The 18,090-nt window shown below is 37.5% G+C and overlaps 2 protein-coding genes across 2 annotated transcripts; both read left to right on the top strand.

Annotated features, from left to right (window-relative positions):
- Positions 1 to 5,416: 5,416 nt before the first annotated feature.
- Positions 5,417 to 12,337, top strand: LOC104244414 (probable inactive receptor kinase At5g58300). Its single transcript, XM_009799828.2, has 3 exons — positions 5,417 to 5,875; positions 9,648 to 10,979; positions 11,597 to 12,337. Exons 2-3 carry the CDS (start codon positions 9,701 to 9,703, stop codon positions 12,193 to 12,195), a joined length of 1,878 nt encoding a protein of 625 aa, XP_009798130.1. The 5' UTR covers positions 5,417 to 5,875; positions 9,648 to 9,700; the 3' UTR covers positions 12,196 to 12,337.
- A 995-nt stretch (positions 12,338 to 13,332) lies between these two features.
- On the top strand, positions 13,333 to 17,053 carry LOC104244413 (ubiquitin-conjugating enzyme E2-17 kDa-like). Its single transcript, XM_009799826.2, has 5 exons — positions 13,333 to 13,458; positions 13,644 to 13,744; positions 14,688 to 14,815; positions 15,796 to 15,900; positions 16,441 to 17,053. Exons 2-5 carry the CDS (start codon positions 13,675 to 13,677, stop codon positions 16,582 to 16,584), a joined length of 447 nt encoding a protein of 148 aa, XP_009798128.1. The 5' UTR covers positions 13,333 to 13,458; positions 13,644 to 13,674; the 3' UTR covers positions 16,585 to 17,053.
- Positions 17,054 to 18,090: the final 1,037 nt, after the last annotated feature.

Consider the following 18,090-nt stretch of genomic DNA (forward strand, 5'->3'; position numbering starts at 1 on the left):
CATGCCCTCCACCAAGGAGGCTGTCGTACACTCATTTATCAGATGTGGTCCCAACCCATTCACGAACATATGCACCCTATCACTCATCTCGGCCACCATATGGGGAGCATACCTTGCCAAAGAATCAAACTGCATACTGTACTCTCGCACACTCATATTACCTTGTCTAAGGTTCAAGAACTTATCAGCTCTAGCTCGTCGTATCTCAACTGGCAAGTAGTGACGAAGAAAGGCCTCAGAAAATTCCTTCCACACAGCTGGAGGAGGGTTCGGACCCCTGGATCTCTCCCAACTATCATACCAGAGAACCGCTAAATCCCGTAGCCGATAAGAAGCCAACTCTACTGCCTCTGTATCACTAACATGCATAACCCGAAGTGTACGATGAACCTGGTCAATAAAAGTCTGTGGGTCCTCCTTGGGGTCTGATCCGGTAAACACTGGAGGGTCTAAATTAATAAAATCACGAACTCTTGTACTAACTGGTTTCTCAGCAGCACCTGTATTCTGCCTCTGAGCCTGAGCAGCTACCAAGCTAGTCAATAACTGCAAAGCACTCCGCATATCCTGGTCTGGAGTGCCAGACGGAGGAACTGGAGGCGCTGGGTGCCTTCTAATATCCTCTGGAGGAGATGGAGTAGATGAGGTATGAGAGGGCATCTCACTTTGAGCCTCACTTTGTCCTGCTCTGACTTGGGGCACCTGACTGGTACCCTCTCCCGCTGCTGTATCAAGCCGTCTACTAATCGTTTGCTTCCTAGTCGAAGGCATCACTGAAAAAAACAAGGTGAATATTAGAGACAAACACTTATGACTCAACTCTACGCACGATCTAGATTCAGGAAGAAGGTAATAACCCTAGATGTCATGTAGCCTCCTGATTATAAATGTGGTGCGCTACACATCCATAATCAAGACTCTACTAGACACGGCTCATAGACAATCCCTAGGACAGATTTGCTCTGATACCAAGTTTGTCACGACCCAAACTGGAGGGCCATGACTAGCACCCGACCATACTTGCCGAGCACCAACGTACATTTTATCTAACCTTTTTCTTATTATCTTCTAGGGTTGACGAGATCAATATAAATGGTAGACCTGGATCACAGACAACCAACAATAAAATATGTTGGCATGAACATACATAGCAAGAGATGACCAGACAATCAAGAAACTACATATAAGGTACGAGCTACCACGCTACCATGAAAGACTATACAACAAAAATCAGCCGACAAGGCATACCAAACTATACATGAGTCGACACTTGTCTATAAGCCTCTATATGAACATAAGTACTGCAACATAGCCGGAACAGGGCCCCGACATACCCATAATGTCTATAACAAAAATGCATACCAAGACCACAGCAAGTCCGAAGAAGGGATCTCGCCAATCACTGCTGAACTGGACAACCTACTGTGGTGGGGGAGTTGCATCTGCCTGTCTATTAGGGCTTGCAGCACGACATGCAGCGTCCACAAACAAAAGGACGTCAGTACGAATAAAGTACTGAGTATGTAAGGCAGGGAACCATAAATATGAACAGTAATATAAGTAGGGATAGAGAATATACAACTTGGAACATCTGAGTACCTCTGAGGGCTACTGACATGAAATGCATGATACTTATGTATGTATACATAAACTTTTAAAACATACGCCTCTGTGGGCATCATCATCATCATATCGTACCCAGCCATAATAGGCTTGGTAAAAACGTACCCGACCGTCATAAGGCTCGGTAGAATCGTACCCGGCCACGTGGAGCTCGGTAAAACCCAACTGATCAGTGGTTGCACAATAGGTGCCGTACCCGGCCAACTATAGCGTGGCTCGGTAGAGTAAAATAGATACATATATATAATGCATGCTCGACTCATGGAATCACATTCTAAACCTTTCGGAGTGACGTAAGGTCGGTATCCTCTGTACACGTTATTAGGACTAACTCTTCACTATGAACCTTATAAGAATCAGGAAGTACAAACAACATTGATAACATAGAATAAGAGAAGCAACATTAACATCAATCGTTCCATAAGAGGGAAAGTAATGTAAGTACTGCTAGCTTCTAAGAGTAGAGTATCTTTGGAAGCTCGTTCATTACATTATGTACAATCGGAGTCGTGCAAAAGAAGAAAAGGGATAGCCTCACATACCTTGTATATACTTCCCCAATCACAAGCTATGCAATTGTCACAACTCCTTAGTCTACAATAAGAGAAACGATACTATCGTTATCATTTAAGCGTCATAACTATTATGTATCGACCACAACCTATTTTACGTTGAAACGGACAGCACCTCCCCTATATATATGACTTCACACCATTCCAAACAATCACCAAACAGCCCAAACAACATCAATAATAAACATATTGAGCCTCCCAAAACAGTCCACGCACAACCTAATTACATCATACATACGACGACCACCGTAGTCGTGTCAAACGACCCGGAAATATTACGAATAACTATCAGTCCTCAACCCTACATATATATGGTATTTATCCACACCCTTCCACCTTCAAAACTCCACAAAATAGTAGTAAAACACACAGCCCAATAGCAACACAAAACAGTCCACAAAACAGTCCGCTACAAGTGAATAACTCGAACTCACGGCTTCTGATCACCGTCCCGTGAGTTCTTACATGTATAGAACGAATTACCATGAATTCACAACAGAGAAAAATGTATGAAAGATGGCAGTAACTTACCTTACTTGTTGGATAACTCAGCCCTTCCCTTGGTTCTTCAAACTCTAGGTTTTACCTTCAAATAGAACTTGAAAGAGAGGGAAAATCGATTAGGGTTTGTGTGGGATTTTTGGGGAGGAGTTGCAGGGGTTAACTTGGGTTTTGAGGGTCTGAAAAATGGATGAAATAACTGAGTTCATAACCCCTTAAAAGTCCTCTCTTGGCCGACTTAGGGCTTTTAATTTTGTCCTATCATTTTGGCAAGTAGGTGATGCACCTACTTGTCATCTACCAATCTGCGCAGGCTTACGAAAATATGAATATCTCTATACTCCGAGATCGTATTGACAAACGGTTTAATGCGTTGGAAATTAAACTCATAGATCTTTAATTTGGTGGGTAGATCACCCCGTAATTCCTTGTAAATTAGGAGAAAAGCTTAGAAACATTTAACCTAATGTTTAAGTAAAATTATGAACCTAAGTTGCGACAACGTTTGTCGACTTTTGTTTCATTAACTCGTTTGACTTCAAGACTTATGATACAGATATTATATGATTCAAACACTTTAATACATGACCTTGAGTGTATTAAGAACCTCTAGGTTTACCTGAAAATACGAGTTACAACATCCTTGATTCGTTTAACTTTTAATACTTGTTAATCACCCTTATACACCCTTGTATCACTTAAGACCAATAGGATTAACTTCTTATCATCTCAAAGGTAATTCCTTCTTGAATTTATGTTAACTAATATATGGCATGAACTAACGTGTGTGGATATGGGTTGTAACATACTATTTTTTTTGGTTTGTCACGTGGTGTGTTTAGTACCTATTTTGGTGCCCGACTACATCATACATGGGGTGTATGTCCTTTCCCGGGTGAAAATAGTATAGACTAACTGGTTTTCTGACTGGTAATTAAAAATAGCCAGTATTTGCAAAGTCATTAAAAAATAACCACCATTTTGTTTAACAACAAAAAGTTCTAACATAATATGCTGGATTATGGAGCTCTTGCGTATAAAATTCCAGCATATTATGTTGGAACGTCAGCACGCGGAAAGTTCTAGCATAATATGCTAGATTATGGAGCTACTACGTATAAATTCCAGCATATTATGTTGGAACTCCAGCACATTATGCTGGAATCTCATATGTAAAAAGTTCGAACTCCAACATATTATGGTAAAATTTTTCCAAAATTTTAAGGGTATTTTTATACATGAAAAAATGGCTAAATTTCGATTATTCTGAAACTGTGGCTATATTTCAATTACCAGGTGTAAATCTGGCTATTTCTGATTTTTTTTCTTTTTCTGGTTCTACGAGAACGCAGGATACTTCATGCATGGGCTGCCCTTTTAATGGGCCAGACTAATTCATATTCACGCTGCGTAAGATTCATTAAGGAGGAAGCGTTTTCTACAAGGACTTTTTTTCATTTCTAGAGTTAGAACCAAGACCAAGTGAAGTGGTCTTATCCATGACTTCAGAATCTTTGGTGATTCTTCCTTAAATCGTTTTGGGCACTTTGTTTCCAAGCATGACTAGTGGAAGAATTACTTTGTGGAGAGAAGCCTTCGAAGTAAGAAGTATTAACCAAAAGACAAGCATATTGGGTCAAAATAAATTGTTAATTGTCAAACAATAAAGATAGTCAGGTCTTCAAATGTTTACAAAAAGGAAGATAGAAGACATAGATCGGAGAATGAAAAAGATAAGTGGGGTACAAATATTTGTTTAAATGAGAGATAAGAATATTCATTTAAATATTTTAAATAAAATAATAGACCAAGTAAAACTCTGGTAATCTTTATGGTTCAGATTTTATACCTCTACGACAAACTAGGCTAAAATTTGTCACCCACCGAAAGAAAAAGAAATGGAAAGAAGACTAACAATAATTCAGTAAAATCTCACAAGTAAAGTCCGGAAAGGACATAGTATATGCAGACCTTACTCTTACCCCGAAGAAATAGAGAGATTGTTTCCGAAAGACCCTCGACTAAAAAAGACGAAAAAATGCAATACGTTAAATCAATAAATATATAATGCCTCTCTAATTTAACCATAGGTAATATGTGTATAGTTTTATTTCAATTAATTTTTTTTGGTGATAAATTAATGTGATTTGATTTAAACATTAAACGTGAATAATTTTTTTATTAAATACACACCAACTAACCCTCCACCTCCACCTCAAAAAGAGAGTAATTTCCAAACTCATCCTTCTTGTGATGGTGATCTAACTGTCCCTCACAAGTTCAAACATCACTCAGAGTTTCCATACATAATTCAAAGATTTTATAAGTTGGCTCGCACACTATTGTCAATTAAACAAAAATGTATTGGAGCAAAAAAAAAAAAATCTGTTTTGAACCTAAAGTTTGTGAGTCAACCAGAAGGCAATAATCCTATATAAATCCGAGAGTATAACAATAATGATATATCTAATCTAATTTTATACGTGAAAAATATAAATGGAAAATGACATTGTATAGATGCTCTTAAAATAATAACCAAAAAAATATATATATTTTGTATATATATATATATATATATTGTATGATATATATAAAAATTATATAAATTTTTTTTTTTTGGTTACGGAATGTAAATAATTTATGACGCGGGTTAGAAGGGAACACAATTATACATATGCTCCGCCAACATAAACAAATCTGACAAATTCGTTACATTTATGCTCTGTTATGACAACAAACAATTAAACCCCTCTCTCTCTCTCTCTCTGGTTGAAAAACTGGAGTGACTAATCCCAGCAACCAAATCCTGAAAATCTGAAACCCTTCGTACCCTTTCTCAGTCTTCACTTCCACTAACAATCTAACACTTGTTCAATTTTCGTCTCCTTCTGTTTCTCAACATATTCTCGAGTACACCATTGGCCTTTATCTATTAACATAGATCCATTATTTACCTCTTCAGCTTAAGCAAAAGGGTCTCCTCTTTTTGGGATTCTTTCAGCTTTGCCATATATGCACTTTCCATTTTAAGCAAAATGTGGTTACTATAACTTGGTACTTTCCAAATTCAGTGGATAAATTCGATACGAAAGTTCTCATGGGTACTGTTATTTTGACCTCAGAACCTCAGCATTTCTCCTAAAACTTTAAGGGGTTTCTCAAAGCTTCAATTTTTCGAGGTAATTCACTTTGTTTTCTTATGTATGTTTCTGAATTTTGTCAACCTGTATCTGTTCAGCTCGACTTTTGTGGAAATATAAAGAATTGAAAAAAAACTGAAGATGTTGTCGGTCCTTTTGAATTGTATTTTTGGAGAAACTAACTATATTTGTCTAATGGAAGCTTAGGATTCCCTATTACTGTGACCTGATAAGACTTGGGGTTGTTCAATAAGCCCAACTAACCCAACCCTCTTTGACATTTGCTCGAAAGATGTATTATGAATGTGGTAGGTTCTTTTTTGTTTTAACGGCGTTATCCGGGCTAGCTTGTGTACCCCAACTATTCCACCCGGTACCTGTTATCTCCCACATCACATGTACTGGATAACTCTTCTCATAAAGGCTTACATACATGGAAAGAAATCACCTAGTATTTTTTTACCTCCGCTGGAATTTGAACCTTAAACCGAATGCAAATGCGGAGCTAGGATTTTGAGTTCATGGGTTTTGCATTTTAGAAAAGGCAGCTTACTAGGTTCTGAATAAATTAATTATAAATATTAAATAAATTCTATACATAAATGCAGGGTCTAGGCCAAAACTACTGGGTTCTGCTGTAACCATACGCAGGCTTGTGGCTCCGCCCTGACCTTTCGTTTACACTAGGCCACACCCTTTGGGTGCCTGTTTTGGTAGGTATTTTATGTTTATGATGTAGCTATTCTTCATCAACTGTTACAAACTCCAATCTTGGTTAAGAATACTATGAGAGTGAAAAACTTATGATTAATGGGGTTATTTTAGTCTCAGCTTGACTTAAAGGGGTGGTGATTCTCCTTTCTTTTGATTATTAGATATTATCGAGTTAGAAATTAGAATACTTAAGTGCTAGCTATTTGTATATCTTAGCTCTTGCTTTTCTACTTCAAGACTCTCTTTGTTCATGAAGTTGAAAACTGAATCTTTGTGAACCAAAGGTTTCTCTGAGAATGTTGTCTTCTTCTAGGGAGTATATACTTTTCTAATCAAACTAATACTGCTGTTTTGAGCTGTTTAACGATTGTACGTGATTCAATGTGTCACAACATCTTTTTCTCTTTTGGTGTAATCATTCATCTATCTGTGAGATTGAATAGCTTTTGAAGTTACTGTATGTTGTTAGTTTAGGGGACAAGATTTTTGATAAAGTCTGCAGAGCTTTCAGCTTTAGTATGTTGTTATCTGACCTGGTGTTTTCTTTCTTTATTTTTTTTTCTGTGAGAACATGATTAGTTTTACTGGTCCGTTTCTGCATCTGGTGAAAAATTAGTTGAACACAGATCAATTGCTATTTGGCATTCATAAAGAATTATCCAAGTCAAGGTCATTACTATGTGCTTTTGGAACGTATGTGCAAAAAGAAGCATTAGTTGAACATAGATTAAGTGATATTTGGCATCCATCAACCAAATCCTGAAACTCTGTAACCCTTCTTACCATTTCTCACCTCTCAGTCTTCACTTGCACTAACAATCTAACACCCGTTCAATTTTTGTCTCCTTCTCTTTCTCAACATATTCTCGAGTACACCATTTGCCTTTATCTATTAACATAGATCCATTATTTACTTCTTCAGCTTAAGCAAAAGGGTCACCTCTTCCTTGGGACTTTTTCAGCTTTGCAATATGTGAACTTTCCATTTTTAGCAAAATGTGGTTACTATAATTTGGTACATTCCAAATTCACTGGATAAATTCGATACGAAAGTTCTCATGGGTACTTGTTATTTTGACCTCAGAACCTCAGCATTCCTCCTAAAACTTTAAGGGGTGTCTCAAAATTTCTATTTTTCGAGGTAATTCACTGTGTCTTCTTATGTATGTTTCTGAATTTTGTCAACCTGTATCTGTTCAGCTCGACTTTTGTGGAAATATAAAGAATTGAAAAAAAACTGAAGATGTTATTGGTTCTTTTGAATTATATCATTGGAGAAACTAATTGTCTTTGTCTAATGGAAGCTTAGGATTCCCTATTACTGTGACCTGATAAAACTTGGGGTTGTTCAATAAGCCGAACTAACCCAACCCTCTTTGACATCTGCTTGAGAGAAGTATTATGAATGTGGTAGGTTCTTTTTGTTTTAACAGTGGTGTATGGGCTAGCTTGGGCCCACCTCGACTATTCTGCCCGGTACCTGCTACCTCTCGCCATTACATGTACCGGTTAACTCTTTTCATAAAGGCTTAGATAGATGGAAATAAATCACCTAGTGTTTTTTATCTCTGCTGGAATTTGAACCTTAGACATCATGCAAAGGTGGGGCTAGAATTTTGAGTTTATGGGTTTTGCATTTTAGAAAAGGCAGCTTACTAGGTTTTGAATAAATTATTTGTAAATATTAAATAAATTCTAAACATAAATACAGGGTCTAGGCCAAAGCTATTGGGTTCTATTGTAACCGTATGCAGGCTTGTGGCTCCACCCTGACCTTTTTGGGTGCCTATTTTGGTAGGTATTTTCTCTTTATGATGTTGCTATTCTTCATCAACTGGTTCAAGCTCCAATCTTGGGTAAGAATATTACGAGGGTGAAGAACTTAGTATTGAACGGGTTAGTCTAGTCCCAAGTTGACTTAAGGGGTGGTGATTCTCCTTCCCTTTGATTTCTATAAAATATTATCAAGTTAGAAATTAGAATACTTAAGTGCTAACTATTTTTATATCTTAGCTCTTGCTCTTCTACTTCAAGACTCTCATTGTTCATGAAGTTGAAAACTGAATCTTTGTGACTCAAAGATTTTTCTGAGAATGTTTCTTCTCCTGCTATATATTTTCTCCTAATCACATTAATACTGCAGTTCTGAGCTGTTGAATGATTGTACCTGGTTCAATGTGTTACAACATCTTTTTTGTCTTTTGATGTTATCATTCGTCCATCTGTAACATCTTCACCCACTTCCTTGTATAATAAGCATTTTAAGACTTAGTTTTATGGTTTTCCTTTCCCACTTCCATTCTTCATTTTGCTTTATTCTTGGGAAGCAAAAATATACTCCTACTGTTTTGTGTTGAACCTCATTTGGCATTCTTATCTTTTCTTTCATCTCAATCTTTCCAGTACGCCTCTGTTGATTATTGTGTAAGTAGTTCAACCATACATGTTTCTCTTTAGGTAATAGATGAAGACACTACATTACTTCTGTGTTTAAGCTTGAATGTCATTTCACATATCTTCTCATCTGAGTGAATATGAGATTGAATTGCTGTCTGAAGTTATTATATGTTGTTAAAACATGATTAGTTTTACTGGTCCTCTTTTGCATCTGGTAATAAATAGTTGAACATAGATCATTACTATTTGGCATTCATAAGGAATCCAAGTATAGGTCACTACTAAGTGCTTTTGGAATATATGTGCAAAACGAAACATTAGTTGAACACAGATTAATTGTTAAGTGGCATCCATAAAGAATCAACTCCAGTTTTACAATAACAACTATGCCTCAGTCCCAAGCAAAGTTGGGGTCGATGATATGAATCCTCACTTAATCCTTAAGCTCAACTCATATCATCATCATGACAAAATAGTATCACCTATATGGATCTTTTCTTTCATTATGCACTATCTTTAGCTAAGTCTCCAGTTTTAGTTCGTGAAAACTCGATGCCGAACTGCATCTCCAAACATCTTTCTTGAGGATATTTTAATAACTGTGAACGCATAGATGCTTGCCATGTGAATATGTATTTTTTATCCTTCTCCTTTGATATTTGTTTGGCTCTCAAGTTTTTTATCTACTGTATTATTCCAGGAAAACCACAGCACTGTCAGCATTTTGGCTTTCGATCGACTGAAGGTTTCCTCATGAGAATCTGCTACACCAATCAACTGCTACATTATCTTTTTGTTGTAGCAACTATTGTTCCTCTGAGTCTTGGTGATCTAAACTCAGACAGACAAGCCCTTCTTAATTTTGCCGCAGCAGTCCCACATGGCTTGAAGATCAACTGGAATCCTGCCACCCCAATCTGCTCATCTTGGGTAGGCATTACTTGTAGTACGGATGGGGCCCATGTGGTGGCTGTACGGCTTCCAGGAGTTGGACTCGTTGGTCCACTTCCAGAAAATACTCTTGGGAAGATGGATGCCGTAAGGATTCTCAGCCTTCGATCCAATCGTCTCAGCGGAAACCTTCCTTCTGATATCACTTCACTTCCTTCTCTTCAATACCTATTCTTACAGCACAATAACTTATCTGGACCTATTCCTTCTTCTTTTTCGAATAAACTGAGTGTTTTGGACCTTTCTCATAATTCCTTCATTGGTAAGATTCCTGTAACAATTCAGAATTTGACTCAGCTAACTAGTCTAAGCCTCCAGAATAACTTGCTTTCTGGACCTATACCCAATATCACCCTTCCAAGGCTAAGACGTTTAAATTTAAGCCACAACAATTTTAATGGTTCTATTCCATTATCCCTCCAAAAGTTTCCAAATTCTTCCTTTGCGGGGAACTCATTCTTGTGTGGACTACCCTTAAATCCTTGTTCCCCTGTTCTACCACTACCCCCATCCCCACCTGCACCTTCACCAAGCATTCCTCAAGAAAAAAGCTCAAAGAAGAAACTTAAATTATGGGCTATTATTGCTATTGCCACTGGAGGGGCTGTGCTGGTCTTTCTGCTAGCTCTAATCGTGGTTTTGTGCTTCCTGAAAAGGAAAAGGGGTGATGGCAGAGGTGTGGTGAAAGGGAAATCTTCAAGTGGAGGAAGGAGTGAAAAGCCGAGGGAAGAGTTTAGTAGTGAGGTGCAAGAACATGAGAAAAATAAGCTGGTTTTCTTTGAAAGCTGCTCTTACAATTTCGATCTCGAGGACCTGTTGAGGGCCTCAGCTGAAGTGCTAGGAAAGGGGAGCTTTGGAACTGCTTATAAAGCTATTTTGGAGGAGTCAACGACAGTGGTGGTTAAAAGATTAAAAGAAGTCATTGTAGGGAAGAAGGACTTTGAACAACAGATGGAAATTATTGGTAGAGTTAGACAGCATCCAAATGTTGTTCCTTTACGTGCCTATTATTATTCCAAGGATGAGAAGCTAATGGTGTATGGTTATTTCTCAAGTGGCAGCTTGTCAATGCTCTTGCATGGTAAGGCATCTTTTGCTCTTATCGTCATTTCCTTTCTCTATTTCTGGTTTTTGGTGGAGCAACTTGATACGCCATTTGTCATTGAATGAGTAGAAACTCCTTATAAAGCACAAACTTCACTCAAGCAATGTCCTAAAAATAATTCATAACGAATCTAAACAATTTGAGTTTGAACTTTAAAGTTGCTAATTGGTGTGAAAAGGAGCATTCTTTCTTGTAGCTAATTGTGATCTTAGAGAAGAAGAAACACATTTTGTATGTATACGTCTGTTTGATCTTTCTACATCTATTATATGAGTACGGAATGTAATCTTGTATCTATCATTTATATAGCAACATATTGACATTTGCCAGCTTTCTTTTACCTATCACTGCTCCACCGAAGGTGTAGTTTATCACTCACACTATCTTGCTGCTTTTCTAACTGGAAAGCTGCTAGAGCTGTAAATCTTCATGCATAATATACCTAATATCTGTCCTGGAAGACTACACGAGAAGTGAACTCATTCCCCATTCACCAACCTGCATATACTTATCAGTGACATACTGCTAATGGTGAACACACACTGCTGATAATTCTAATATCCAATCCATGTCGAACTCTACTGTCATTATAGGCAGCAGGACTTCTGGAAGAACTCCACTGGACTGGGAGTCGAGAGTTAAAATATCTCTTGGAGCGGCAAGGGGGATTGCCCACATCCATTCAGTGGGTGGTCCAAAATTTGCTCATGGAAATATCAAGTCCTCGAACGTCCTACTCAAGCAAGACCTAGAAGCTTGTGTCTCAGATTTTGGTTTAGCCCCTATAATGAACTTCCCTGCAGCTCCAACTCGTTATCCAGGATACCGAGCTCCTGAGGTGATAGAAACCCGAAAGCATAGTCATAAATCAGATGTCTACAGCTTCGGCGTCTTACTACTTGAGATGCTTACTGGAAAGCAGCCAATGCAATCACCGGGGCGCGATGACATGGTTGACCTTCCTAGGTGGGTCCAGTCAGTTCTTAAGGAGGAATGGACATCAGAGGTTTTTGACGTCGATTTGATGAGATTTCAAAACATCGAAGAAGAGATGGTACAGATGCTACAAATTGCTATGGCATGTGTTGCAAAGGTCCCAGACATGCGACCCAACATGGAGGAAGTTGTTAAAATGATTGAAGAGGTCAGACAATCTGACTCTGAAAACAGGCAATCTTCAGAAAGAGAATAGATCTTAGGACTCAAAATGTGCAGATCACTTACATTCCTTGGATTTGTGACTAACAATTTGTAATGCTGAGAAATTTGTTCAACTCTATACTCAGTACAAAAAATACATCCTTCTTCTTAATGAAAGTGTGAATTTTTGTTGAGTTGTTTTCCTTAGGCAATATAGTAGACTAAGTAATCCTCCCCTCCCCCCCCCCCAACCCCCAAGGTCATTTGTTGTAAGATTCAGTATGCACATATTGTGTTCATACTATTTTTCCGTTTTCATAGTATCGTGCCATTATTGCTGGTTATTGTTATTGCGTTTCCATCTATTTTCTAACTCTTATTATCTTTCTGGCTTCTGTTATTGCTACTGATCTATTGTATTTTTTCGTCTTCTTGATCCGAGGGTCTATCGGAAACAACCTCACACTCTACCCTCTACAAACTTCACTTGTGAGATTTTACTGGGTTATTGTGTTGTTGTATTTAGTACGCACAAATCAACAACTAATTGATGGTCATTTTTAACAAGAGTTCAGTTGAAAAGAACGAAATTTGTGGAATATGACCAAACAATGCCTAGGCGTTTGAATGCCATTTTGGTTGAAGTTGAAAAAGAAAAGATTTGAAGTTGATATTAACAGAGTGTGTGGAACAAAGTATTTTCCAAAAATTTCAAATAATGTTTATGTTATCGTCTCACTACATCATTCTTGTAACTTCAAATTAGGGTGGATAGCTTTTATTTCTCTTTTTTTTTCCTCTCAAATAAATGTCTTCTATAATACCATTCACTGTTCCACTTTCACAAAAAAAGTACTGTGGAGTAACTTTTTCTTAGAGACAACAAAAAGTAATACAAAAGAAAAGAGAAAATTACAATTTTCTATTCAAATAGAATAAATCAAAATTATGGAACCAAAAAAATAATAATAAATCTATCAAATTTAATTGAGTATGATATTGATATAACATCTTAAGAAACTGAATATAGAAAATATTTACAAAATTGGAAACTGGGCAAAACATAAAGACTAGCAGCCGTCGGTTGTGGTATGTGCACATTATGACTCCAGAAGAGGATTCTAGAACCTGCATCTGGACCCCACTCTTAAATATGAGTACAAATAGCATTTTTATACTCCGTTATTACGTAGGAATAGTAATATATTTATTGTTTTCCCCTTCGTCCAAACTATTGGCTCAATTCAAATACCTAATCCAAGCTCAGCAAATCTCCGTTTTCACCTCATTCAATCAATCGCCTCGCATCTTCTTGGTACTTTTTCTAACCCTAAATCTTCATGCTTCTGTAATTTCATTTTTCTAACATAGATCTAGGGGATTATCTCATGAATAATCCATTAGATTTACTTTTAGCTAGGGTTCAATATGTTTTCTACTTTAATTGAATTTGAAGATCTATGGTTTATGATGAAAGAATCTGTATTTATGTTTGGTTAGGGCTTGGATTTGAAGCTATACGAGCTAATCTATGGCGTCGAAGCGTATATTGAAGGAGCTCAAGGATTTGCAGAAGGATCCTCCGACATCATGCAGCGCTGGTATGTTAGCTCAGCTGTTTTTTTTCCATTGTTCATTCTGTTTATGCGTTTTCTTAGCTTATGTGCTAGTTTTTTATAGCTAAGGACTTGATATGGTAAGTCCTTGTGATTGAATTTCTGCTGCTTTTGTGAGGATAATGCTGCAAAGTATTGAACTAGTAGCAGAAGAACAACTGTTAGTAATTTGCTGTAGCTATTTGCTGTTTCTGTATTTTGATTTAAATGTTTGTTTTCTATAACAATGGTGGCATTAGGCCCCAAATTCCAAAGTGGTCGAGGAGTTGGAGTAACGATCTTGGGAACCAAGGTTCAAATCGTAGTAGAAGCAAATTAGGTGAATTTTCTGTTCTTGTTTAGGTTCATCATATATTTATTGTAGGCTTAGACATTGAACTATGCCTGAAAGGTGATCTCTCTTCCTTATCGGAAAAGGTCAACAACCTAAGCCTTGGTAAGCAGAGACATCTTTTACATGTGCTGGTAGGAGATAACAAGTTTGGGTGGATTAGTGGAGGTGCACGTGTGCTGTATTCGGCACCACTCTATTAATAAAAGAATTGACATTATTAATTGGTTGTTCCATTCTGAGTTAACTACAGCTGAATGCAGATTTGGTTGTATTGTGTCTTTTTTTTATGTTTATTTTTTAAAATGATGGTGGTGTCCGGCCAGCTTGTGCACGTCTTGCTAATCCACCAAACGGCCTGTTACAGCCTGTTTGTATTGCATATTTATATCGGATTCACTATCTCATTATCAATCAGAATTCCTGTGTTGTTCTTCTCTTTTCTTATGTGCTGCATTTGTCATGCAAGCAGTTGTGATTTCCTTATAACTTAGGATAGGCCTTAAGTTGCTGAGTGCAATTATATGTTTGTTAGTGTGGGTGCTTAATCACATGGCTGTTATGTTGATATTAAGTAGTATACTTCGTCTAATACAGGTCCAGTTGCTGAGGATATGTTCCACTGGCAAGCAACGATCATGGGGCCTACAGATAGCCCTTATGCAGGAGGCGTATTTTTGGTTTCAATTCATTTCCCTCCTGATTATCCTTTCAAGCCTCCAAAGGTAAGCCTATGCTCCAGAGTGTCCTTGTCCATATCTCTGTGTGCTCCTTTACATCCACTGTTGTTTTAAACTGGAGAGCATTATATTGCATGAAATTTCTTCAAATACAAATGAATAATGTTGTAGGTGTTTAATATAATTAATTTTCTTTTTCTAAAAATAAGCCAAATTTGTCATGGATGCACAACCTTAATATTGGCCGTGTCATATGTAATGATAGCATTGATTGACATCATAGTTGATTATTTCCTAAAATCTTCAAATAAATAATTTATTAATGAGGGCCGTGAAAAATACAAAGGTAATTTTACCTCATACCTTGCCTCAGCCTATGCTCTATATTTTCCCTTTTTTAGGGCCGCACAAAACCTTCAAAATCATTGCCTTGTTAGTAAAATGTGGAGTATGCTAGCATTATAAATGCTGACATTTGGTACATTACCATGTTTGCATACCATAGAGATAAGTCTGCAGGCTTACATGGCGGACTATAGTCAGAGTTCATAGACAGCTCCACTTCCCTATGGAAAAATTCAGCAAGTCTTAGATGGTTGTTACTCCCCTCTTCATATCCTTGTGATCATTCCCACTGCTTGAGATGACATTTGAAGCTTTTCATTGAGAAGTTTACCTTCCTGCATTAATCGAGATTCGAGAATACATGACAGAAGGAATTCTCAGCTCTCTTATGTCTGGGTGCTAGGGTGAGCTGTTTCTTGGGGTGCTGTTCAAGATTATAGCTCAGTAATCATGGGCATTAACAGTTTTATCCAGTTTATTTGCTGACATTTGTTTGCTGCTAAATTAAGTTTACCTTCATGATGGCTTTGTAATTTCTTAGATGTTAAGGGTTTCATTTGTTGCAGAGCAGTGGAATGTGCACAATATGATTTCTTCCCTGCCTATTCTGAGAATTTGATTCATAGTTGTGTGTTGAGTTCTATGGTGATTACACAAGGTTGATATTCTTTTTGTTTCAGGTTGCATTTAGAACTAAGGTTTTCCACCCCAACATCAATAGCAATGGAAGTATATGTTTGGATATTCTTAAAGAACAGTGGAGTCCAGCTTTGACCATATCTAAGGTTTAGATCTTGATCTTTGTCTATGTCCAATTAAATCTTGTTTTTTCTGGTCTTGGCTTGCTATATGAAAATGAGTCCAGCCTGTAGACTAACTTTAACAATATGAAGATGGCAGCGGTGGTTTTTTATACTGTTTTGTGGCGAATGGTCCATGTTTTCTGTGTCTTGATTGTTTAGACCTGTTGAGCCTTGATCTCTTCTCTTTTTATAAAGAAAGATTAACTAATTTGGGCCATTGGATTCATGGCTTAGAGTAGGCCAAATAGTCCTTCTTGAAGCTGTTACTGGTGTACTATCCTTTGACCAACACTTATGACTAATGGAGTGGTCTTATATTTTTTGTTATCTTTGCCTTTGTTTGGAGTCTTCTATTTGCACATACCTACCAAATTATCCAAAATGTGATGAAAACCCGTTTACATACCAAGTCAGCAGTAAACCATCTTAAAAAATGGCGACAGAGTTTGGCTGGTTATCTTTCTTGTTTTTCAGTTGTCTTTTGCGATTTGAAGGGTCTTACCGGCCTATTTGTGTTTTCAGGTCCTGTTGTCCATCTGTTCTCTGTTGACAGATCCAAATCCAGACGATCCACTTGTACCAGAAATTGCTCATATGTACAAGACTGACAGGGCCAAGTACGAGGCCACTGCTCGTAGCTGGACACAGAAATATGCTATGGGATGATGCGGAAAGTGTCCTCGGACGTGCCTGAGACACTTTTAATTGCAACAATTTCATTTTGCTTTCACCCTTAAGTGCAATGTCTTTGTGCTTGGATGAAAGTAAAATGTTGGTAAGGAATTCAGTTTACTTCTCTTCTCCATTCATGTTGGGTTGCCAAGAAGACCGAGATCTTTCAATATGTGAATATATTTATTTGATGAATTTAGTGAGGGGAGAACCTAAAATGTAATTTTACTTTTGCTCCTTTCCCAAGTTTTGTCTATTTGACCAACCTCGTATGGTGCTTTTGAGTGGCAAAAATTCAGTGATCAAACCCCAACTCTCCTCTGTATGAGCCTATGAGATCATATTTCAGTGTTCTGTGATGTTGTAAGTTGTGCAAAGCAGATTTTTTGAAAATCTGTGTAGCTATATGTTTCCCTACTAAAGTGGGAGGTCAGTGTTATCGATCTCCGTATTTGGTCTTAAATTTTTTGACTCTTTTCTTGCATGTGTATTGTGCCGAAGTATTAGACTTTTCAAGGCTTTTTTCTTGGTTCAAGTTGATTTACAACAGCTGCAAGAAGGGGCCTAAGCGCTGATGTTTCAGCAAGCTAATTAATGTGTATGGTTGAACAGATGATTCTCTTAGTGGTGACTCTTTCTAATGTGTTGAAGCCAAATGCACTCTGAGGTTGTTGTCTTAACTCTTAGGAATTGTACTGATGAAATTGTGCTACCTTTCCTTTCCTATCCCTCCATTTCGTGAAGGGTTGTTACACGATAAGCAGTGTGTCGATGAGCCAAAATATGCAGAATAGCTTTTAGTTTTTTCCATTTTTCAGATTCTTCCTACCTCGACGAAATGAATTGGAAGGGTATATTGTTCTTCGTGGAAAGATGAGGGTATATGGCTTCTAAGCTACACATTTGTTGTTCAACTTGTGTGGTCATAATTGCCGGCTTGCCATAAATGTGTGAGAATTGAGTCACTATCGAGGAGCACCAAATGAATATTGGAGCAATTAGGAAGCTCCAGATGCTGTAGTTTCATTATGCGGCCGAAAGTTTGTCTGTAGGTACTGTTGAGTTGAAATTGGAAGGGGGTATGCTGATTAGTGCTTTATTGGGGTTAATAAAGAAAACTAAAATGTGCAAATGATTGTTGTTTGGTTTGCAAGCAAACAAGTCTTCCGCCTGTAGATTCACGTGCCATGCTAATCAGGTCTGTCTTCACTTATCATATTCATGTCAGACGTTTTAATGTCGTGGGTTGCCTTTTCTGGTCCCATGGCATTTGCTTATAGTATCTCTTGTTCATTCGGGTGTCCCAATAAGAGAAGTAAAACATTTAATTATAGGCTGACAAATTTTCACGTGCCTTGTATTTATAGTAAGCAAACAATGTGTGGAAACTTCACTACTGTACCCTCCTATTTCTCTCATACTTCCACGGGTACTGATATCAAATTTCATTATGGTTATACAAAAAGGTTGGACCTTAACTCATTATAGCTTCTTAAAACC

Source organism: Nicotiana sylvestris, chromosome 6 (genome assembly GCF_000393655.2).
Source record: "Nicotiana sylvestris chromosome 6, ASM39365v2, whole genome shotgun sequence".
NCBI lineage: Eukaryota > Viridiplantae > Streptophyta > Magnoliopsida > Solanales > Solanaceae > Nicotiana > Nicotiana sylvestris.